General features: G+C 46.8%; 1 protein-coding gene, 1 long non-coding RNA gene and 1 pseudogene across 2 annotated transcripts; 2 read left to right on the plus strand and 1 right to left on the minus strand.

Moving 5' to 3' along the window:
* LOC125393517 (guanylate cyclase 2G-like) overlaps positions 1–4,382 on the plus strand; it is a 45,538-nt pseudogene extending 41,156 nt beyond the window's left edge.
* A 3,144-nt stretch (positions 4,383–7,526) lies between these two features.
* On the plus strand, positions 7,527–10,395 carry LOC146893686 (uncharacterized). The gene is made up of 2 exons (XR_015003343.2): positions 7,527–7,832; positions 8,652–10,395. It is a non-coding gene; the product is annotated as an uncharacterized LOC146893686 (long non-coding RNA).
* Tectb (tectorin beta) lies at positions 7,794–23,264 on the minus strand. Its single transcript, XM_048424048.3, has 10 exons — positions 23,108–23,264; positions 22,100–22,290; positions 20,027–20,169; positions 19,851–19,923; positions 13,896–13,999; positions 13,684–13,767; positions 12,221–12,383; positions 11,099–11,171; positions 9,754–9,786; positions 7,794–8,769 (listed from the first exon to the last, which is right to left on the minus strand). Exons 1-10 carry the CDS (start codon positions 23,181–23,183, stop codon positions 8,720–8,722), a joined length of 990 nt encoding a protein of 329 aa, XP_048280005.2. The 5' UTR covers positions 23,184–23,264; the 3' UTR covers positions 7,794–8,719.
* Between the last annotated feature and the right edge of the window lie 1,086 nt (positions 23,265–24,350).

The following is a 24,350-nucleotide window of genomic DNA, read 5'->3' on the forward strand; positions in this document are numbered from 1 at the left end:
TGAAGACAGACTCTTCGAATTTAGACTGTCAGGCTGAGGCTAAGGGGGAGTGGCAGCTATGTCCCACATGGTGCTACTCAAGGGGGCATGTAAACATGGTCCCCCAGAGTGAGAAGAAGATGGACAGCAAAGCAGAGATGCTGTGACTTTTGTAGTGGTGCTGATGCTGCTCTTCAGGTTGTTAGACCTCTTTGGAGGGAGGATCAGAGCACAGTCACAGGATGCTGTGTTTCTGTGCCTTCATACACCTGCTAGGCACAGCAGAACCACTCTGCCCATGTCCTGGGGCAGACAAGGCTGGGGGGGCAGTGTGGCCATATCCCTGAGTGACAGATACTGAGTGGGCATCCCCTAGAACTCTCCACAAATGCCGATGGCACAGAGGACCTTTGAGAGCTGATCCCTACCCCTGCTCTGCCTAGGACACCATCCCCTGGAATTTTCCTCCTTGCTTTCTCTCCTCCGGGGCACTTGACATGGGTGGCTCTGACATCCGGTTTGTGTTTGTGAAGGTTGTTCTCAGGAGGGAGAATATGGCCTAGAACAGGGTTTAGCCTTGCATAATTTTGGGGGTCACCAGGAGAAAAATGTTCCCAAGGTGGAGGTGTTCCTACTGCTTGACTAATAAGTCAAGCCTTCCACACACCGGTTCTACTGGGTATAACTGTGTGTGCGAAAGGCTGAAGGCTTGGGCTTCTAGGCTTCAGTTCCTTCCATGCCAATAGGACTCTAGTCTCTGGTTTTATTAGGAAGACTGGTGGAGGAGGGCACACACCAGTGATTAAATGTTTAGATGTGTGTGTGTGTGTAGGTGACTGTATTGAGAATGGTGTGTAAGCACTTCTAAGTTCTTGCGTGGCATGAGGACATTTTGGGTTAACTAATATGGACTCCGCTTGAGAGATCCAGTTGATCCTTCCGGATTGACCCAGCTTGCACTTGGCTGCTTGTCTAGTGGGTTCTGACCTTGAACTAACTAGGGAAATATGGCACCATGGTTATCAACTCTAGAGATGCAAGCGCTAGCTATGGGGAAGAGGAATGGTGTGTGGAGGCACCAGGGCAAGAACAGACACTGAAAAGATGCAAGACCTAGGTGGAGCACAGATCAATGAGAGTCGAGCTTTGGAGTATAGGGCCTCACGGGAGGGGCTGGGAGTAGGGGATCTTGTTGTCTAACCCACCTCCTCATGGACCCGTGCTTCCCTCATGGAAAACTAAGGGCATTTCGTTGTGTCCTTTTCAGGTTGAAACCAGCGGAGAGGCATACATAGTGGCCAGTGGGCTTCCCATCCGCAATGGAGCTCAGCGTGCAGATGAGATCTCCACCATGCCCTTGTATTTGCTCAGTGCCACCACCCGCTTTCAGATTGGGCACGTGCCTCAGGAAAGACTCCAGCTTGCGGCAGACAGTCCCTGCGTGTCCATGGGTGGCTCTGGAATTGGGCCCTGTGTCTGAAGCTTTTAGGAATACAATCATTAAATGGCTACAGTGCCAGGAGACCACAGAAAGCCCATATATTTCCAGTGAGTTGAACTGATTCAGAAGAATAAGGACACACAGAAAGTCCGAGATGTTTGGAAGGCTGAGGCAGGCCGAGTGAGGGAGCCATCTGGGCTGCTGTTCTTCAAGCCTCCCTTTTACCGTTGCTTTGATACATTCTCTTTTCGTCAAACCCGTGGGACTGTGACCTGCAGGTGGGTGATCCTTACTTGGTTTCATATTCTTTTGTTACACTTTTGGAAAAAAAAAAAAAGGAATCTTACGGTTGGGGTCACAGCTGAAGTTGGCCTCAAATTTGGGATCTTCCAACCTCAACCTCCCTGAAGATACAGGCAGACACATGTCTTAATACCCCTTTGAGCAAATGCTTCATCTTCTCCCTTCGCATGAGTCCTCCCCACAAATTATGTAGCCACGGTCCTACTATCCAACTGAAAACAAACCTGATCTCCGGTCAGAATCCATTCCTTGAGTTCATGCTGCTGTGGGCTTTGTTGACATCTGCAGCTCATAAAGAATGTGGTTAAGGTTCGACTGTTGATTTCTGCAATAAGTGCGTACATCCTGTAGAGGTGCCCCAGGCACTCTGCGACACATATTTTCAAGCATTTCTCCAAGAGGGCCTTAAATAAATACTGGCTGAATTAATTTCCTCTATGGACTTGATGGCCTATGTGGAGTCCAGCCCTGGGAAGGCAGGCGGTTAGACCTCTCTACTGTTTCCGCCTTAGGTCCTGCGGTGGCCGGTGTGGTGGGAATCACCATGCCCAGATACTGTCTGTTTGGGGACACTGTGAACATGGCATCCAGAATGGAAAGCAGCAGTTTACGTGGGCATCACTTGCAGCGCGGGGTCCCTGTCCCTTTTATCTTTAACCAGTGGGTATTTTTAGAAACCTATTTGCATTTTGTCTCCTGTTTTCCATCTGGAAGATAAGATCGTTATTCCCAGGAGACAGCCTGAGCCACCAGCTGTATAGACAGCATTGTTTTTTTCTGTGTGATCAGTGGAGCTATATGAAAGCATATGGCTTCCTCCTTTTAAATCCACCCCCGTGTGTGTGTGTGTGTGTGTGTGTGTGTGTGTGTGTGTGTGTATGTGTGTAGGGCAGATCAGGTATTCTCTCTACTGCTGTCCACCTTATTTTGGGGGACAAAGTCTCTTACAGACGCTTAAGCTCACTGATTGACTAATCTGGGTGGCCAGTGAGCTCTCGGAATTCAGCCATCTCTACTTCACAGCACTGGGGTTATAGACACGCACCACACCCAGCTCTTTTTTTTTTAACTTTTTTTTTTTTTTTTTTGAGACAGAGTTTCTCCATGTAACTTTGGAGCCTGTCCTGGAACTTGCTCTGTACAACAGGCTGACCTCAAACTCACGAGATTCACCTGCCTCTGACTCCCGAGTGCTGAAATTAAAGGCATGAGCCGCCACCACCTGGCATCTCGATGTTTAGAAATTTGTTGATTGTATCTTTATGTGTGTGTGTATATGTACCGTGTGTGCATGAGCAGATGTCAGAAGATGACAGATCTCCTGAAGCTGGTGTTACATTGTAGGTGCTCGGAACCAAATCCAGATCCCCTACAAGAACAGTAAGTTCTTACCCTCTGAACCACCTCTGTAGCACCTGCTCAACTCTTAAGTGTGTGCTGAGGTGTTGTAAAGAGGCTGCTTGGTCATTTCCTGGCTGCTGAGCCCTGAAATAATCACACACAAATTATATTATTTAAAACACTGCTTGGCCAATTAGCTCTAGCTTCTTATTGGCTAACACTTATATCTTAATTTAACCCATTTCTATTAATCTGTGTATCACCACGTGACTGTGGCTTACCAGATAAAATTCTGGTATTTTCTCTGGTGGGCCTACATGGCATCTCTCTGACTCCACCTCCTTTCTCCCAATATTCAGTTTAGTTTTTCCCTGCCTAACCAAATTCTGCCCTATCAATGCGCAAAGGCAGTTTCTTTTTTTCCCCTTTAGTATTATTATTTTTTTCTTTTTTTATATTTTTATTTTTCCATTCAAAAATTTCCACTTCCTCCCCTCCTCCTATTCCCCTCCTGCTCCCCTACTTCCCCTCCCTCTCCCCCTCCAGTCTTAAGAGAGGGCAGGGTACCCTGCCCTGTGGGAAGTCCAAGGCCCTCCCCCCTCCATCCAGGCCTAGGAAGGTGTTCATCTAAACAGACTAGAGTCCCAAAAAGCCAGTACATGCAGTAGAAACAAGTCCTAGTGCCATTATCAATGGCTTCTCAGTCAGTCCCTACTGTCAGCCACATTCAGAGTCCGGCTTGATCACATGCTCATTCAGTTCCAGTCCAGCTGGATTTGGTGAGCTCCCATTAGATCAGACACTGTCCCTCAGTAGGTGGAGAGAGGACCTTGTGTTGCAGAGCCTTCTTGGGATGGTGTCCCCTCCTTGTTGGTGATCTGATTGGAAGACTTGATTGTTCATGTGGAAAACGGGCATGGAGGCAATGCTGAACATGTGGATTCTATGCACGCATGTATGTGGGATGCTTTCCTTGGCACCCAAGTCACACTGAGAATTCAGATTATATTTTTAAGAGTGGAGAGTGGGGAGTGGGGCGATGAACTTTATTCTCTGCTTTCCACAGAAGAGCATGGCAGTCCACGCAGTCGTCAGGATTTTATACATAAAGAAGTATTTCTTTCAAAGAAATGGCTCATTCTGTCTAGCTGAGCAAGCCAGACCCAGTCAGGCTTCCACGGCAGCTGCTCACCAGACCCTCCTTCACTTCCCACAGGGCAAGGGAGAGCAGATGACCTTCTGGTTGAAAGGCAAAGGCGACTTTACTGTCCCGCTCCCTGAGTTAACCGAGGAGGAAGACGGTCTGGAGATCTTGTGAGGTGGGTATGTTCTATCAAGATGTCTGTAGAGCTCCACTAGTGGGGATCCTTTTAGGGGGAATGCATCCAATATCCATCCTTCTGAAAAGGTGTAGTTCTGGGGCATAGAATCGATCTCCCACTAGGGGGCACTGTCTGACTAGTGTCACCTCTTGCTTCAAACTTTGCTCCCAGCCTGTTGCCTAGTGTTCAGCTGGAAGAAGTGGCTGTAAGGTACTCATTCCTGGAATGGCAGACCATGGAGACTCATGAATTTGCCTAAAATCAATTTCCTCCTGAAAGAGGGAAAGATGAAGATAAGGCCTGAGCAAAAAACGCACCCTACTTTTCTCTTGCGAGGCAACTAACCAGCTTAGATGGAACTAGGAGACCCAAATGGAAAGCCCCGCCCCTAGCATGAGCTCAAGACAGAAGTGTTCCTGTGCCACGTGGATACAGGAAGACGGACTCACTGCGAAGTAGATGGCCCGTTTCTCAACTCTGGGAGTACAATGGGTAATACCCGTTCACAATTTAGTGCCTATTTTTCCTACACACCAAGCAACATCTCTTGAAGCCAAGACCTGAATTTTAACGGAAAATTTCCATTCATTCATGAATGGTGAGCATAGTTTAACAAATCCAGCTGAGAAAGATGAGCCTGTCTGGTCCTGTGGTGACGATTTCACTTTTGTGCGTGATCTATGGACCAACTTTCTTATGGCGCTTCTCTATTTGCTCCTTATACCTCTCCAGCCCACATGGTTGGTAGGGAAGGCAGAGAAAATTTGGCTAAAATGCTGTTTTGAGACTTTTTTTGTTGAAGTTCCCAAGAATGAAGAAGTGAGACCAGGTAGATTTTCTCTGTGGCTAGTGCATGCTGTGGACATATTTTTGAGTACTGTTTTGGGAAATAAACTGCGTTTTGATTTATTGGGGAGGTTTCATGCCAATATTTACAAAAATGTTCTGCATGATGCTTGCCCTTCTTCACACCAAGGAAAGCCTTCCCCGTGTTAGTCCATCCCCCAGTGTTCCCATCTGCTGTACTTGTTTCTTCCAACAGAGGCATGACTGATTTCTCTGACCTTCAGAGACTTCCTCTTCTTGGTAGAGTTCTGGGGAGAGGCTCTGCTTCCTTCCAAACCCTCAGCAGCAAGGGCTGTTTGCCTTAGACTACCGCTTAGGAGGAGGGGAAGCAGGAGGCATGTATGCTAGGGAGTTTCTGTCTTCTAGTCCAGGATGGAAACAATGGACCAGAGCCATCTTCTAAGGCTTCCTTCCTTCTGCCCTTGTTGAGTGTCATGGCTTCTGTCCTAAACACTTTGCTCCATCATGAAAGGAAACAAATCATAATCTCTTGTGTGGTCCTTAGACTGATAGGCCAGGTTCTTTTCAACTATCCATCCATGTATTCATCCAACCATCCATCCATGTATTCACCCATCCATCTATCTATCCATCCATTATCCATCCATCCATCTGTCCGCCCATCCACCTATTCAACCATCTATCCATCTGTTCACCCATCTATCCATCCATCCACTCACCCACCCACCAACTCATCCATCCATCTGAGAATTTCATAAACACAAGGACCATGTGTTAAGTTTTTACTCTGCTACTGCCATGCTGGGATCATAAAAGAAGAAGAAACTTTCATCTCTTTCTTACAGTGTAGCTGACAGGACACATTTTTAAAACACAGTAATACAACATTAGGGACTAGTAGACCTACAAACAAACAAACAAAAATGAAGTAACCAAATAATCTAACATCATTACAGTAAAAGGGCATTAGAAAACGCTATTCATATCCAGAGATGGGGTTGAATAAGGTAATCATCAATTATTATTCCATATTTGTAGTTGTATCAACGAGGTACATTTGCTTCTAGTCCTAGTCCATCTGCTTACCTAATCATATTCATATAATAAAGACTTTGTTAAATCTGTCTTCATTTGATTTATAACATAAACATGTGATGCTCATACCTGTTCGTGTATACAAAACACACATGCATATACAAACAGACACCCACATGCATACCTATATTCATGTACACACAGCCATACACATACATACACTAGGTATATGTGTGTATATGTGCACATGGAGAGAGAGAAAAGAGGGAGGGAGGGATGGAGGAAGGGAAACAGAAAGGGGATGAATATAGATATCATAGTTAGAAATTTTTATAAGAGCAGTTTCCACAAATCTGTAGCTAGTGGCATGTGCACATGTATGTGTGTGTGTGTGTGTGTGTGTGTGTGTATACTAAAGATACCTACTGGAATGTGTATTTTTCTTTGGATATCTGTGTTGTGCTTAGTGTTAGAATTTGCAGCAGACATTACAGTGAGGGTCTTCCTCTTAATCCCTTGTAGAGAAGTCCTAAGGCAGGAAGAGCAACCAAACACTGTGTGGGGCTACCAGTTAAACCTGAGCCAAACAGACTGGTGAGAGACCCTGCTGTTTCACAGGCAGGGAAGGCCCAGGCGATTCTGCCTCTCTAATGCTAGTCACACAAGCTGGCTTTGCTGCCTCACCTCTTGGCCTATAAACTCCTGTACTGGAGTGTTTGAAGTACAAAAGATTGCAAGTTGGTTGAATATTTGGATTCTATGAAGTCTAGAAGCCCTTGGAAACGTAGGATTGGTTTCTACCATAAATCATGAACATGTAAATAAAGTACAGTCATAGGTTATTTATTCCAGGCATTTTATTTAGTCCACAGCACCAGGTAGAGATACAAGATCACATAGATCATGGTGAGAAAATTAAACATCATTTTAGTCTGACATTCAAACACATGAACTTGGCTATATGTCTGCTACGTAAGAGTTTCTGACCAGAACCAATGAGGTTTTCTGTATTTTCTGAACACAATGAACTCTTCTTACTTTACATTAGGAAGAGATTCCACCCTGATTGATGCACCAGTTAGATACCAAGTATATAACTTGCAGCTATAGACTGCATGGAACCATCATACCCCAGCCTATGGCTAAACAAACACTACTTGGTATCTGGTTTAATTTCTAGGTTCATTTATGCAAGTTGTAAAATGATCAGCAAACTGCAGCCCTCAAACCTCTCAAGGGCATTAAACACAGAGGGACAAACTGATTTCAAATGTTAAGTATATATGTGACAAAGAAAAAAATGTGGATCTTGGGCTTGTCCTGTCAAACCAGAGCGGATGCCCTAGCAGGGTTGGTTTATGCAGTTTGCTGGCTACTGTGAGTCACCGACACTGGCAATTCTAGATCACAGGTGTGACCAGACATGGGAGTGTGCTGTCCCGTGATGCCGTAGGCTGTGTTTGCATGGCATTTCTGGTTTTATTGGTTCCATTCCCACAATCCTAAGTGGACGAGATGGAAGCAGACACGGGCGTGAATGTTTCTGGTGAAGGTGAACGGCGTTAGGCATCCCAGACAGGCAGACTTCCTCGAGCAAACGAGGCGTGAGTACACTGAACATCACAAGCTGTGTGGGAGGATGGGCCCTCAAATCTCAGGAAACCTGGACTCGGGCGGTTTCCCCACTGCCTTTCACTTCCTGCAGGCAATGCTGCGTTACTATGTGAGTTTATTCCTTCCACAGTCTATTCCCTATTTACTTTTCATTACAGAGATAGAATCAGTTATCAGGATAAGGCACTGTAATACCTACCTAATGTTAATATCTGTTTAAGAAACCCTAAAATATAAACACATTAGTCATAGAGGCTCTTAAGAACCCACTTCTTGTCTATCACACAAGTTTGAATAAATATATTGTATTTAACTTGGATTCCCACATTGACACTTGAAGATTGGAACTTCCTGCCTAGGGGCTCAATTCTAGTCTTCAGAATTCTACCATCTGGGCCATAGAGTGCCTGCTGGGTAAAGTTGGCTACCCCTGTGGATTCTGTATTTGGCATTGATTTTTGTGGTTATGGTCTCCAGATGCTAAGCTGCTTGTGGTGTGTGTGTGTGTGTGTGTGTGTGTGTGTGTGTGATCTTTTATGATGAAAGTAGCTTTCAAATGCTGCCCTAGTTTGAGTAGAGAGAGAGGACTCCTCCCCACCTTCATGGAGGGGATTAGCAGGGTCTAATTGCCACAGGAAGGAGTGAGAAGAAGTGTGGCTCCAACGAGAGCAGATCACCAAATTCACACACACACACACACACACACACACACACACACACACACACACAAATCATGGGGAACACATATTTGGCAAAGCGCTATTCTCGGCTCCCCAGCAATGAAGTCTTCTGTTGGTTCTTTTTGGCAGGACGATAAACAGGTGTGTCGTAGTTGGAGAGACCTTGGAGAGAGTTGCTGCGGCTGCCCAGCTGTGTCCTATAGCACAGCGCAGATCCCCAGCATCAGGATGAGGTGATAAAGAACACCTGTGAAGCAGAGGGGGCAGAGACAGCACTGAGAAACAGCTGTGTGAGGCCAAGGAGCATTCAGCCAGAGTTAGTGCAACGGGGCTGCTGCAGAGCTTCCAAATTTTACACATAGGCATTCCTGCTCATTTCCTGGGACTTGCATGCTCCACTTCTATCAACACAGAGGCCCTAACACATAAGCCTAGGTTGTGGACCTTCGGCAAACAGACATCTGACTTGGACTGCACAGTGCTGGCACATGCCTTTCCCTGTAGGATGCTCTCTGGAGCATTTCCCTTTAGAATGAGAAGGGGGCATCAAACTCGATTTACATGATTTTCTTAAACTGACAAACTGCTTCCCATCTGGAAGTCAGCAAGTCAGCGCAACAGCCCCACCCCACCCTATGTCTTTGTCACCTTTCCACTGAGACTCTGGCTGCAGCTGAAATGGCTCTTCCTCTCAGAAGCGTCTCCAGCTGCTTACTATGTCCCTTCCCCCAGCCTTCACCCCATGACCTTGTCTTGTCCACTGTGCTGTTTAATGCTGAACTATAATTAATTCATAGCATACCACGTATGCCAGGGACAATCATAGCCCAGTTCCCAGAGCAAAGCTAAGTGAGGAGGGCTGAGGCGCTTTCTTATCCACGTGGCTCCATTGATGAACCACAGAGTCTTAGCAGGGACTCAAATATTTGCTAATGAGAAGACGATCTGATCCAAAATTGTGTTCTCCAAATGCAGGAACCTTAGGAAAGCCGCCTGGTGATGGCTCTGTCCAGGGGGTTCTGTGGCCTCTGATGGTTCTCCATCCATTTGAAACAGCTCGTCTCTCGGGTCACAGGCTTGTTGGCGTGAGACCGCTTACCTCTGTCCCCCTCTGCCCTACTCAGGTGTACTCTAAGATGTATATTTTCGATGACAGATTTTGCTGGGGCCATAACAGTACATCTACTCACAAACCACTGCCCCATGCCACGAAAGTGCCTTTTCTCCTTACCTGAGAAGTCACAGAGACTGGAGAGTCCCCTGCCTGGAGTAAGCAAAGAGAGAGAACGCGGGCTGAAGAAAGCCATGGAAGGAGTATGAGGACCTGCTTCTGAGCCACCAACCTGACCATGACCGACCCCCACTAAATCATGAGACATTACCTTTCAGAGGAAGCATACTGAGGTTTTGGTTTTTGTTTGTTTTGGAGACAGGGTTTCCTCTATGAAATGGTCCTGGCTGTCCTGGAACTCACTTTGTAGACCAGGTTGGCCTCGAACCTACAGAGATCCACCCGCCTCCACCTCCCAAGTGCTGCATCCTGAGGTTGACAAAGGCTTCCTCTCACAGCATTGCCTCTTTGGCTGTCTACAGCAGGGTCCCATAAATACTTTGGAAAGCACAAGATATTAAATACTTTTAACTTTGCAGGGGGCTATGAAGTATTTTCTTTCTTCACACCTTTGGGCAGTCTTATTGCGTATCCCAGATGGGTCACAGATTCACTATCCTTCTGCCTCAGCCTCCTGAGGACTGAGGTTACAGGTGTGCACCACTGCACCAAGCATGGCCTTATTGCATTGTCTTTGTGTGAATGTACTGTAGACAATGCCATCTGTGTTCTAATAAAACTTTATAGACATTGAGATTTTAATTTTATTGAATTTTTATGCACCACGTTTTTCTTTTCTTTTTAATTTTTGGGACCACATGAAAGTGCACAAAACCTGTTTTATTTGTAGGCCCCATAAAACCAAGAGGACGTCTGGGGACTTAGCTCTGGTCTGTAGTTTGGCAACTATGCTTTGAGGGCCAGCTCCAAAGTCTGGCTTACCCTCCGCTCACAGCATCCTCGAGGTCACAGTGACATTTTCCAACAGTCTATAAGGCCCATACTGGGTCAGTTCCTGTGGCTACACACTCCTGCATCACCCTACCCATCCCCCACCCCTCAACATTCCCCCACCCCTCAGTGTGTACCATCTCTCTCCTGGCTAGAAGGTAGACTCTGTGAGTCTTGTTCATTTCTGGAACTTAGTGTCCAGGCCAGGTTTGGGCAGTGAAGGCTCGCTGACATTCCCAGGACACCTGCACTTCCATTCCTGTCGTTTGGAAGCTCAGGTCACTACTTCCTAATTCCTTAGGAGCATTTGTATTTGGGTCCCCAAAAGGCCTTCAGGGTAGTCAACAAACCTCACCTCCTTGGGCCCACATGATGAGACCCGCAGCACTTCGAGGAGCAGGTGAGTGTTGTGTCCACAGGCACGCCTGGTTTGACAATTCAATCAAAATGCTCAAACCTGCCGTGCCTGTGGTCACAGCCCAGAGTGCACATGACTATGGGGGAATCAGCTTACTCCGCAAGGACAGCTCCACCACCAGGACACCCCCTGTCTGCTCACGCAGCATCCGCTTCCGTTTGTCGCAGTTCTGAAGACCGGGAGGAGAAATGAACAAAGGAAACAAGAGACAAACCAAAAAGCAAAGTGAAAGTTCATGGAACGCCAAGTCCCCACCCAGTCACTACTTTCATAAAGTGTACAAACCACGCACACATGCACCCATGCACCCATGCATGCACGCACGCACGCATGCAGCTAGCAGTCATTGACTCCCCAGGCTGGGGAATCCCTGATGGACTAGGTCATCATGATTCCAACAGAGGAGGGCATTACGCATTTTAATAGGAAACAAGACTTGACTTTCCTCTTATCTCAGGGATAGGAGAAGAGGACACTCGCAAAATGTGTTCTGCTTCCTTTCCTTCTGTTAAAACTGCAACTCCACTGCCTTCCGTTGATCAAGTACTAACCAGTTCTCCTCCACCCACAAGCCCCGCAGCCCCGGCTCTTCTTTCTTTTCCTCCCTGTGTTCAGAAGCAACTGTTTTCTAGCCACAGGAGTAGACAGAAAGAGAGCTCCAAACCTTTTCTGCTGGTTGCTCCAGGCCATGTGGGCTGGCAGCCTTTTTAGATGCTTGGGCCTCTGAGGCCTCCAGTCTACACGGAGGATGAGACAGTTTGGCGCTCAGCACTTTTAAGTTCCTGAGGAGGTGTTCTGCACTCTGCAAGCCCCGGAGCTGCAGGGCACTGGCCCTTCCGCCCACTGTGCTAGACTTTCAGCATTTCTCTGAGGACAGTCCAGTCGGGACTGCAATCGCCCACCTTTAGTCTAGATCTTGGATTCCTTGACACTTTGAACTTTCTCAAAGCCTTTTCATGCATATTGCTACCTCCATTTTTATCTTACGTTGCTCTCTGAGAAGGGAACAGCCATCAGAACAGAGCACCTCTATTCCAAGATGATGAAACCAGGCCCACTGGGTAAGCTACACATACCAAATTGGTAAGTTTTGGTAGCAGGGTAGACAGGCCCAGACCTTCTGCCTCTGCACCAGGCCCCACCTCCCCCAGGTCAATCCAGCTTCTCCAATCCCAGCCCCTTGGGGTCATATCTTCCTTCCCGAGCCAGGACCCTCACCACTGGGCAGGAGAGCTTCTCGCTGTCACAGATGAATGTCTCACAGTGTAACCAAACCTTGGAGAGTTTGGGGATGTTCTGGAACCGGAAGGCGTTGAATTGGAAAGTTGCCCTGTGATCCTTGCCATTTTCATGCACGAAGACCGTTTCATCAGTGGGGCAGCTGGTGTTCACGGGAGTCGGGGGGAGGGAGAATGAAACAATGAAGCATCGCACCGAGACCGCCAGAAAGGCTTCAAGGCAACATTTCACACAGCACTCTGGGAGACCAGAGCACGCTGCTTGTCCTTCCAAAGAACTCTGATCCCTGAGTGTGAGGTAAAATTGAAGGACTACGGGATAGACCTGATTGCCTCCTATTCTAAAATAGGGGGTGACTTATGAGAACCCATACATCTGGTAGGTTGAACCCCTGTCCTAAAGAAGTTAAATCTCCAAGTCTCTTTATGACTGGCCTCTGAAAGGCCTCAGGGTAACACAAGGACCACCATGATGGATGGGAGTGGTGTGTTCCCTGTTGCCGTAGACACCCAAACTGAAGTCACACCCGCTTCTTAGCTCTGTGTACATTCTTAGGTTCGGCCTGAAAGTGGAAAAATGAATTTATGTTCAATTAATTGTAGATATGTTATATAATAACATTTATTAAAACATACTCATATTTTCCACATATTATCTAAATAATGGGGAGAAAAATTATTTGCTGAGACAGAAGCAGGAACTGAAAAATATCATCTGAGAATTCTCTCTGAGGAGTCATGAGCGAGAAACAAAGGTTGTACCTTCCTATCTGGGCCAAGGGTCAGAGCTATTTCTGTTTGTTGCGGCCTTGGCATTGATGGGGCTGTGAGACTTTTCCAACTTATGATATGAGGATCTAGCGGGATTGTTTGCTCAATAAACCTGAGATCCTTGTCTGAACTCAAGATATGGAGCCTTAAAATAGCTCTTTGTAGCCAGAGTGCCCGAGGCTGGTGTCAGCCAATGGAAAGTAATGTAAGAGGAGCTTTGTGGTGGGGGAAGGGATGGCAAAGATTGGGCGAGCCTAGATGTGTTGGCATCACCATTTCTTGGCACAAGTTGTGGCACCTGCCTCTCAGTGACAGCTTACTCTGGTTGGTTGGATGGTGGCAGCCTGCTGGGAGGTCTCCCCCTCACCCTGAGCGAGTTCCCTGCCCTACATGGAATCACCCTTTGAGGGGGGTGTGCTGCTGCTGCTGCTGCTGTGCTCATGTGTATAGGAAAATACCTGATAATATCGTATAGATATGTGTATGTCTACATATGTATATATATAGGTGTATCTCCACACTTAGTATCACTAAGGACCCTTGAAACTGGAGCTCTACCCAGAGGATCTCGTAGGAACAGAAAGTTTCCTCCCAAGCCATTCCAAGCCATAGCAGAAGAGACCAGCGCACACTGGACCCACTCCCTGCACTGACTCCAGAAAATAGACCTACCCCTTATTGATCAGCTGCCACTGCAAGGGGTACATGAAGTCAGCTGAGGGGGTGGCCCAGCAGCTATTCAGGACTACTTTAAACCTGGAAACAAAATAGGGAGGTGTCAATAAGAACCAGTCTTGTGTATACAAACATCGGAAGACTAGAATCTGTTGACTGGTCTTCTTTTCCTTTGTCCTTAAAAATACACAGAGTATAAAGGGACTTACCGAGTACTTAGCCCTTTGGCCTCTACTCCTGCGAACAGGTCTGAACCGATTTCGGATGTTTCCAGAATGAAAGGAGCTTCTTTCTTGGTGGAAAACTTGGCGTTCTTGGGAAGGAAATGGGAACACTAGGCACTGTGACCTCTCAGAATGAATAGTCAGTCTGGCGGAGGTAGACACTTTGGGGAAGGATTAGAGGTGGAAGCCACCAGCCCAAAACAAAGCACATGAGATTATAGCGCAAACTCTAGAGCCAGAGAAACTGTACCTCTGAGGATGCAGATGTCATCTTAGGTAGGGTAAGGGCATTTGCTGGTCATGGTTTGACACACATTGTCTCCGTGATGCCAACAGAACTGACTGATGGAAAAACAGTGCAATCCAAGGACAGCAAGCCACGGCTTTACAGACACTCAGGGCAAGAACAACTGAATGCATACAGCCCCTCGCCATCCCTGTTCCCTGCACTCTGAGCAAATGCTCGCCTGAGTTCTAAAGTGGATGACCTGTTAACAGTGTGATTATCCACAGACATAAGCCATTGATTGCCTGCAATGTAGTTAGGTATTGCTATCTATATTTGGGTAGTTTCTATGTCAAGACACTCTTCTTTGAGATACAATATTTGTGAATGAAGCAAAAATCTATCTCTAAATGATCTGATTTTCTAGCAGGAGAGAAAGGCAATAGAAAAGAAGTAAATTGCGCAGTATATTGGACTGGAATATAGTGAGTAATATTGGAAGCCATAAAAATAGCAAAATTGACTGGGAACATGAGGAAGGGTAAGCTGCATTTAGTGTGTGTGTGTGTGTGTGTGTGTGTGTATTCATATAAATGTTTGTGTGGGTGTGGGTACATGAGTGCATAAAGGTATGAGTGTAGAGGTCAGAGGTCAACCTCTGGTTCCTCTCCTCAGGCACTGTCTACCTCGAGTTTAAGAAAGGGTCTCTCACTGGCCCAGAACTCACCAAGTGGACTAGACCGGCTAGCCGTTAAGCCGCAGGGATCACCTGTCTCTGCCTCCCCACGCTGGGATTACAAGTGCCATTGCTCTCAGCTCGGTTTTTCAAATGCAGGCTCTGGAGTTTGCACTCAGATCCTCACGCTAGCAACAGCAAATGCGTTGGCAGTGGGGCCGTCTCCCCAGCCCCTGTCACGTATTTGATGAGGGCTGTCAGGGAGGCCTCCTTGAGGAGGCAGCATTTGAGCAAGGCTTGAGGAACGTGAGGAAGGAGGCTGTGTAGCCACACCAGGAAGAATGTGTGCCCTGGGTCAAGGGTATGGGTGGCAGGACACCAAGGAGGCCAGGTCTGGAGGAGGGTTAGAGAGAAGAGAAAGGAGTGGGATGGGGTTACAGGGCTGTGAGGTTTGTCAAGGAGAGCGTACCGAAGGGTCACTGCTGTGACAGGCTCAGGAGTGTCAGGATCTGCTCCTAAACATCACCTTCAGATGATGCTCGGTGAGTTAGCAGGAATTACAGCTGTGATTGACCTCCTCAAAGGAGGCTCCTTCTCCATTCTGTGAGTCTCCTGTTCAATTCACCTGAATAAGAACCTGGACTACTCTCTGGCATTGGCCGTGGGAGACAGAGACATTGGCCAGATGCTAAGATCCCAGGGTAATCCTGGCCCCTGCGGGCTAGCTTTAGATCCATCTCTTCAGTCCTGTGAGTTGGGGCTAGCCTGCTGACATTGTAGCATAGAAGGATAATCCTGGCCCCTGCAGGCTAAATTTAGACCCATCTCTTCAGTCCTGAGATATGGGGACAGCCTGCTGACATTGTAGCATAGACACATAAAGCTTTGACTAGGGTCTTTCAAAACCTGAATTGATGAACTTAAACACTTGCAACTTGGTAGGCGGCTGCAGCAGACAGAACTGACATCCAGTCAACATGGACTTGGCCTCCTATGGGTCCAGCACTCGAGACTTTGCAAGGGGGCCCCAAATCTCTCTCTTAGGATGACTCACATTGTTCTACGGAAGCAGATCCAGCCGAGGCTCCCACAATAAGCTACCTAGAAGCTGGTTCCCTTCTTTTCATTCGTCAGGCCTCTGCACCTCATTACTGACTGCCACAATTGAGCAATAAAGGTCCCAGGCATAAGTGATCTCCTTATATATGCATAGCATACAGCTGAAGTAATACCTTTTTAGTAGTTTTTAAAGTATTTTTGGTATTGTCTAAAATTTTATGAGATTTCAGGGGACTTTTCCAAACATGGACACTAACTTGGGAATGGCAGTTAGTCCCCAGGTCTCCAGAGACACCTCTGTGGAGTCTTTCTCCTGGAGATCAGCTGGTAGAGTGTGATGTTGCTGCTGATGGAGCAGTTGTCCATTTCTGCAGCAAAGTGAAGAGCAGAGGCTGCCATCTTCGTTTCTGATAACTACAATAATGCTTAGCTTGATTTTTTCCCTTCCTTCTTCCCTCCCTCACTCTCTCTTCCATTCTTCCTTCTTTTTGTGGTCTTTTTTAATACTACTCTGACTAGCCTGAAACTCACTGTGTAGACCAGGCTGCCCTCTAGTTCTCGGCATCCCTGCTTCTGCCTCTCGTGCTGGGATTACAAATAAGAGCCATCACATCTGGCAACCCCTTCTTTCTTTTTAACATGAAAATCAGAGACTTATCTTCAGATAGCTTTACCGTGGTAACCTATTTATATGCCAGGGATGTTTATCTTGACATTCCTGAAAACAAAAAGATGACAAAGACTACTTTTCTGCCCTATAGGATGGACAAGTCTGCTGAGAAACTGTGTTCCAACGTTCCTTCCCTTGACCAAAAGGCTGACTCACAACTAGCTAGTCACCCAAGTTAAGGATAGGTAGGCTTCACTGAGCAGAAGTTCATATGGGGAAATCTAATTGCTTTTGTTCATAGGTGAGACAGCAAGGAAAGAAAACCAACCGAAAGTGAATACTTTAGGACATATTCCTAGAGTTTTCCAGAACCTAGACAGTCACCTGTGGCCTTCTATGTCTTGTATGGGCTCAGCAGAGGACTGGAATCGAACATTTCAACTCTGGGTCCCTCTTTGTAAAGGACACGGCCAGCTGGCTTAGGCTCAAAGGAAAGTGACCAGGACTACAGACAAAGAAGTGAGAAGATGTTTTGTTTAGAGAAGATGGGGGCCTTTGGAGAGTTGTGACTGATGTAATTCCACAGAATTACTTCAGCAGTCAGAACCAATACAAATAGGAGTTCAGGGGTCAGATTTTACCTGATAATCGGAAACACAAGGCCAGCTCACCTGTGTCACTGGTAGAGGTGGAGTGGCCGCCCTCAGCAATGGAAGCTCTGTGGGCTTCAGGCAGGAAATCAAGAGTGGTCTCTGTGGTTTATTCTGATTCTGGAAGGATCTTTAGTCTTTGTTTGCCTATGTCCACCACAAGCCTTTCTGTTTCTTTTTGTGTCTCCACTAAGAAGAATGGGCAATACTGTTTCTTTTTGTGTCTCCACTAAGAAGAATGGGCAATACTGTTTTGATGCTAAGACATTAAACCACTCTCACACCGACCTTGATATTCATCTCTATAAAGGCAATAATTGTTAGAACGCTCCTAGCATCCATGTTAAATGGGGTCAGAATCTCCACTCATGAGAACAACTGGCTTCCTGGGTACTTACCAAGTCCACACGCCATACTTAAACATAGTTTCTCTGAGTCTCCTAAAATCTAAGGGATACATGTCACTAAGTTCTTACTCTATGGCTGCCGAGAGGGAGGTGCAGGGAGGCTCCCTAACTTTTCCAAGTCATCTAACTAGTAAATAGTAAAATCAGGCCTTGTAGCATGGCCCATTTTCTTTTGAACCCACAGTCCCAGGCTTTATCTGTAAACCAACAACCTTCCTTCGTCTTTGAATGAGAATCATAACTTTGCTCTGGGAATATCAACTATGGGTCCTTGGCCAAAGTGAACAGGAAGGGATGGAGAGAAAGGAGAGAGGACTTATGCAGAGCAGGAGGAGTGGATCTGGGGCCCAGGCTCTGGATTTCCCGGAATCCTAAGCCATTAGCAGTGTGTTGGTCTCATTGTGCTATGTAGGGCATGGCTCTGTTTCTGGTAATCAGATGGAAATATATGCAAGGGGGCAGTTGTTGCTTTAGAAACACCCAAGAATGCCCTCAAAGTGGGGAAAAGAAAACATGGTTAGGCATAGGAAACCGAGCCCACAGCAAAATCTAAACCAGAACAAAAGTGTCTGGACAGCGGAAGCTTCTCTCTGCTAACGTCCATTTGTTCTGGAGGGACTTTGACAGTGGGGTCTGGGGGACATCTTGGCTTCATTTCTAGATAATTCCAGAAGTAATTTGTTCATCTATTTCTGCAGCTCGGGAGATGGCTGGTAAAGATAGATTGATTGACTGAGGGAATATCTTCTACTTCTGAGGTTATGTCTATGTCTGAAACTCAACCCTGTGTGGTTGACGGTGAGAGATGAATTTAAAAACCCTGACCTCTGTCGCCAACTATTGTCAACTTCAGAGATCAAATCTTCAACCTATCTCATTAGAATACCAACTACTAGCTTCTAGTAGGCCTTCATAGTAAAGATTGTAGTCCCATGTGGGAAGCTGTTCACAGCCATTCCATCACCCCTGCTGGTTTACGGTGCATTGATCCCTGGACACTAACACTGTAGGTATTTCTGTCTCTGGTTCAGCCACTGATGATATGAAGTCAGGGCTAGGCTGGATTTTAAGGAAACTTGAAGCATATACATCTTAGAGATCCTTCTTTAACAATAATCTTAAAAAAGATTTAAAAATTGAATCCTGCCTTACACCTGGGCTTTGTGGGTGAAGGGCCCTGAGGCTCTCTCTACCTCTCACCCTTTGCAGACAGCACCTCAGCTGGGGACTTCCTGTTCTTACCAGAGGCTTCCCCAAGGCCCCTGTGTGGTCTTGGGAAAACACCTTCCTTCTTTTGGATTTCATGTCTTTATCTGCAAGACAGACTAGGCTGTTTAGGATTCTCCCAGCACTTGGCGATGAGCTCGGGGGCTAATGGCTTCGGGGGCTAATGGCTGCCGGGGCACAGGTGAAGAATGTTCAGTGTTAGAGAGGTTTCAGATGGGACAGTGTTTGCTCTCGGAAGCGAAACGGGTCAGATGAGCTGCCCTCTAAGGACACTTCCAACGCTCGACACAAACGTTTGTGTTTCTGCCCCCGTCTTCCTCTAGCCAGCTGTGCCAGTGTGCCCTCTGTGTGCCTGTATCCTCGCTGGAAGCTGCAGTTTGAAAACAAAGTGCCTTCTCTATTGGGAGAGCAGCCAGGCCAATGGCCAGTGCATATTTAGTTTCTCCGCAGCACTTAATTTTGAGAGAGGCCAGAGTGTGCCTTTAACTCTCCATGTCAATACAGGCAGCAGATCCAATTAGAACAGTGAGGCAATCTTACTGGAAGGCTTACGGGGTGAAGGAACTAAACAGTGGAGGCTAGCCCTAAGCCTTGTCTTTAGCGCTGGCCTGGTCAGGGAGTGCAACACTCTTGACTAATGTTTTTGAGATCCTAATGGCAAATACATCTCTGGAGAGAAATGGGATAGCTACTAATCTTGATTAAGAGTTGGACACGGGTGTTCTATTGTCTGTCCAGCGACCCTGCCTTCATTTTGGTACCAGTGAAGTGGGGAGGTCAGCCGCATCTGTGCCATTTAGCTCATCTATTGGACTGTAAAGTGGATCTTCCATTGCTCCTGAGCTTTAAAGTCAAGCTAGGCCATATGCCGCCATCGGAGTTCCGGAATGGGGCGCTTCTGCCATCGGAGTTCCGGAATGGGGCGCTTCCGCCATCGGAGTTCCGGAATGGGGCGCTGCCGCCATCGGAGTTCCGGAATGGGGCGCTGCCGCCATCGGAGTTCCGGAATGGGGCTCTGTGCAGAGGCTGGGAGAGAGTGACTCCCGTGGGAGGAAGTTCCCTGAGGAAAAAGAACCTGGACTTACAGTGTAGAAGTTGAGGGACAACTGGCTTTCAAATGTGCCCATGCTCCCATTCTTGACATGAACAGTGGCCACTCTGAAAAGGGGAGAGAATTTTGCATAAGGACTGAAACATGCCTGATTGACAGGGACTGTAGCATCCTCACGGTGGCCAGCCCTCCACCCCCAGCACGGCTTACCTCTGGTCAAAAGCAGCCTGGTTCACCAGGTAGGTAGCGTGGTAGGTGCAGGAGAAGGAGTAGTTGACAGGCTGGTTCTTGACAACCACTGTACTGTCGTTGGACACGATGTGGCTGTAGAAGTGGTAGATGGGAGGCTTGTACTGGAGGAAGAAAGAAGACAGTTGGGGTGCACACTGTCCCCCTGATGGGACTGACTGAGGACTCTGGGAAAAGTGGTTGGAGATAACTTAGGAAAAGGCCTAGGAAAAGGTTAGGTATTAGTGGTGCGCGCCTGTCATCCTGGCACTTGGGAGGTGGAGGTTGGATGGTGAGGGATTCCAGGCAAGCTTCACCTACGTAGTGAGTTTCAAGCCAAGAATAATGTTGAAGAATAAAACAAAACAAAGCAAAAAAAAAAAAAAAACCAAACAAGGGGACAAAAATGTTTATCAGGAAGAGTAGAACCCGTTTTTTGTAGCAAAATTGTTTGCAGAATTCTGGAATCCCTTCACCGAGGTTGATAGTATATATGTAGGGAAAGTCCTACTGGGCTTCTGACGGACTGGATCAAAGTCTCTCCTCCCAGCCTCAACATTTTATCCCTTTGTCCAATGCCCCGTGGATGTCTTTGTTCATCCTCTACTCTAGATCGTAAGTCTGTAGTTAAAACATCTTTTAATCAGAAAGCACCACTTATAAAATTCTTCCTTCTGGCAAGATGGTCTCAAAACTCAACAACATTAGAATGGTGAGCACCTGTCTTTAAAGGAAATGGCCTAAAAACACGGAGATGTTCTCCGCTCAGGTCGCCAGGATGCATTCACGGATGTGATGCTGTGCTCACCTTGCTTATGGGTCTTCCCATCACAACTGAATGCTTCTGGCACTCCAGGAAGAAGAGTTGGCTTTTTTGTTCTGAGGTGTACATCACATGCCCTTGTGGTAGTCAAGGCAGGAGGAATTCTGGCCCGTGGGGCTGTGATTCCTTGTGATTCTGTGGTCCCCTGTCGTGGGTGCTTCACCCTGCTTAGGATCCTATTTGTGCTTTCCCCATGCACTTAACTGCCACTTCCAGTTCTTGGGGAAAGGATGACTGTGAAGGCCCATAGAAGTGGCTCCACTCTGTCTTGACATAAGGTCAGAGAGTTTGAGCCTATTATTGCTCCTACAAGGTCAAACAACAGGAAGTTTGGCCCAAGGTGAAGTTGCTGAAGTCTTGCCTAGATAACAGGATGTCTGACCTAAGGTGTAGTTACTGGGTGTTTTGAATATTAAGGAAGTAATCACTTTTGTTTGTTTCTTGTATCACCATTAAAAAAAAAAAGTCTCTTAGTCCTCCCCTTTGGCTTAAGGGTATAAAAAGGCTATGAAAAATAAACTTGGGGCGGATTCAGTAGTCGCTGGAACGCCCTTCCGACTCTATCTCCATATTTCCACATGCCTGTTCTCGAGAATGTCTGGACAATTCGATTGGACAGAGACAGACAGATGACCCACTGACTCGGGCATCCGACTCAGGGACCAACGCGCCCAATTTAAGTGAGAAATGCAGTTGTCCTATCACAGAGGGAAGCTTTGCTGCTCTCTGCATGCCCCAGTGAGCTAGGAGAATAGAAGTCAAGTTCAAAGAGCCATCTAAGGCTGGGGAGGTGGCTCAGTGGGTAAAGTGCTTGCTGCATAGACCAGAGTTCAGATCTCTAACACAGTTATAAAATACTGGGTACGGAGGGCGGGCGATCAGACACGAGCTTGTAATCCCAGCACTGGGAAATGGAGAAGGGAGCTCTCAGGGTGTCGCTGACCAGCCAGTCTCTCTGAATCAGCAAGAGACCCATCTCAAGAGATAAGGAGGGCGCGGGAGAAGAGGACACAAGATTAATACAACCTCTGCACATCTCTACCTGGGCACGAACAGCAGCACGCGAGAAGAGTTTGGCCACCACAGCCTCCTAGGGAATCTGAACAACAGGACTGACTTTTAAAAGGAATTTGGAGCATTGTGAATCCTCTTAAGAATGGCATCAAACATCTCGCTCTTGTATCTCATTAAATTGACTTCAGCCCCTCTGCCGTGGGTGGGCTTAGCCTTACCTCTGACTGAGTTCCGCAGTAGGACCTGTTCTTGGGTGATAGGTCTGGGATGATGAACTGGTAGTAGCCCCCTTCATGGACCCCGTTGTAACACACACCCCCGAGCGCCAGCTGGTGTACTTCCCATCCATAGGGACACTCGGGGATTTTAGCGATGATGGTTTTGGGGTAACAAAACACAAGGATGACATCTGGAGGAGTACACACATGGTTTGAATCAGACATGGTCAGCAAACATCATGCAGAGGCAGTTAAAACCGTGTTCTCGCTGTTCACCAGCTGTGCTGGGTTTCCCCAAACCAGCCACTGAAATGCTTCCTTCCTAACTTTTACCTCATATAACAACATCACTATTTAGTATATATTTAATTGGATCCAGTTTTAAAAACCATCATTTTATTTTCGAGCCAATGATCAATAATTCTTTTTCTCTTCTCTCCCTCCCTCCGTCCCTCCCTCTCTTCCTCTGTCCCTCCTCCCTCCCTCCGTCCCTCCCTTCCTCCCTTTCTTCTTTATTCTCAGCAATACCTGTTATTAAACACAGGGCCTCATGTTTGCTAGGCAAGAGCTTTACTACCAAGCCATAGCCCCAGCCCTAACACTTTTACTTCAGAATATACCTGGGAAATCACAGATTGCTATATATATTCCCATGAAAATGAGAAGATTTCTTGTGATTTAAAATGTCCACTGCCCCATTTCATGCTCAGTGCTGCAAAACATTGTTTAAAGGCTCACACAGCAAGCACTGAATAGTCGAACACAGAAAACAAAGTAGACCCATCATGTAAAAGATGATGGAAACATCCTCTAATTTGTAAAACAAAAACTGGTTCATTCAGTACATCTTTGCTTCCTGTGGGGAAATGTCTGATTGACCCTGGGGGCTTCTGTACCTCCACTGGGTGATGTTTTACACTTTCCCAACTAAGCTGTCCTGGAGCTCAGTCATGGTGAGATGGAGACAAGAGGCTCCCTGTCTGGGAGAGTAGTGTGGCACTGGGGTACCTGCTTTATTTGGAATGCACGATTTCGCTGAGGCTTCTGCAAGGAGTGTCAAGAGGATGAAGGCCAGCGCCACCATTGCGTCTCGGGACTGATCTCTGCCAGGTGACCGAAAGGACTGCCCGAGGGCTCACGCTCCCTCCAGGCCCCAGGTCTCGATTGTTCTGCATCGGAAATATGAACAGAAAGTTAAAGTCAAGGGTAAGAACAAATTATCACTCAATCTTGTGTGGGAGTTTCCAAGGGAGATCACTGGTGCTGTCCCTGGCTCGTACCACTGGAAAGGTTAATGCCACAGACGGTTGCTCAAGTTCCTGCCTTTCTCATTCTCTCTGGAGTGTCGGTGCTGCCTCCCGGATGCTCCCCAAATCTCCAGCCCCTGTCCTACTTCCCCCTTATATATCCAGAGGTGTAAAAGAAACCAACTGGAGATAAGTCACAATGAGCACACATTATCCACTGCATGGCGAATAAAGGGGAACTTGGGACAATAATCCCGTAGCAGCTCAGTTACCTCCTGCATCTCATTTCTTCTCTTTGCAGAGGTAGAAATCCCACCCCACCCCCTTTACTGCTGCAACCAGGGAATCTAGAGTTTTCTTTCTTGTGCAAAAAAATCAAAGTAAAAAAGAAACAAACAACCCTCTGACGGAGACAAACATTTTCTTTACTGTTTCAGGTAGAAATTTATTCGTTTGCATTTTTCTCATTCTATTTCTTGCTTTCTTATTTTTACTTAGGAGAATGAAATTTTGACTTTAAAGGATTCTAGTCTGGCATAATTACATCTTGGGAGTCAAGCAAAACATAAGTTGTGTTAATGTTAAGAGAAGGTGATTTTTCTCCACCGTTTCTTGATGTCTATAGCTTCGTCCTGAAATACAACTTTAAATTGCAAAGCCTTTAGGTTTCCAAGCTTTATTAGTCTCCTGGAACAATGACCTTGAAGAAAGAATTTTGAGAGACTCTCCTATAAATCCGTCTTTAACTCAGCCCAGGGGGAGCCGCTGGTGGGTGTTCCAGACACATCCGGGGAGTACAGGTAATTTCATGTTTCAGTGATGTCTGGTTGTACTTAACAGTCTGGTAGAAGTACTAGTGTTGTCTTAGGATAGTGTCTAAGGATTACAGAAAGAGCTCCATGGGAAGCCATTAAAAGTTCCTGGGACTCAGCTTCCTTCTCTGCAAAATGGAGGCCATCACCCTGCTCATACCCCAGAGCCATGAGATGAAGGCTCTTGCCAAA

This window comes from Myodes glareolus, chromosome 7, assembly GCF_982192425.1.
Source record: "Myodes glareolus chromosome 7, mMyoGla1.1, whole genome shotgun sequence".
NCBI classification, from domain to species: Eukaryota; Metazoa; Chordata; class Mammalia; order Rodentia; family Cricetidae; genus Myodes; species Myodes glareolus.

Bases quoted from the DNA above. Each gene is read 5' to 3' on its own strand.
- Tectb (XM_048424048.3), bottom strand. From the start codon at position 23,183: ATGGTGGCGCTGGCCTTCATCCTCTTGACACTCCTTGCAGAAGCCTCA. The intron at 22,291-23,107 runs GTACCCCAGTGC...GTACTCCTCCAG, and splicing joins GTGCATTCCAAATAAAGCAG to ATGTCATCCTTGTGTTTTGT. The intron at 13,768-13,895 runs GTAAGTCCCTTT...TTTTGTTTCCAG, and splicing joins GCCAAAGGGCTAAGTACTCG to GTTTAAAGTAGTCCTGAATA.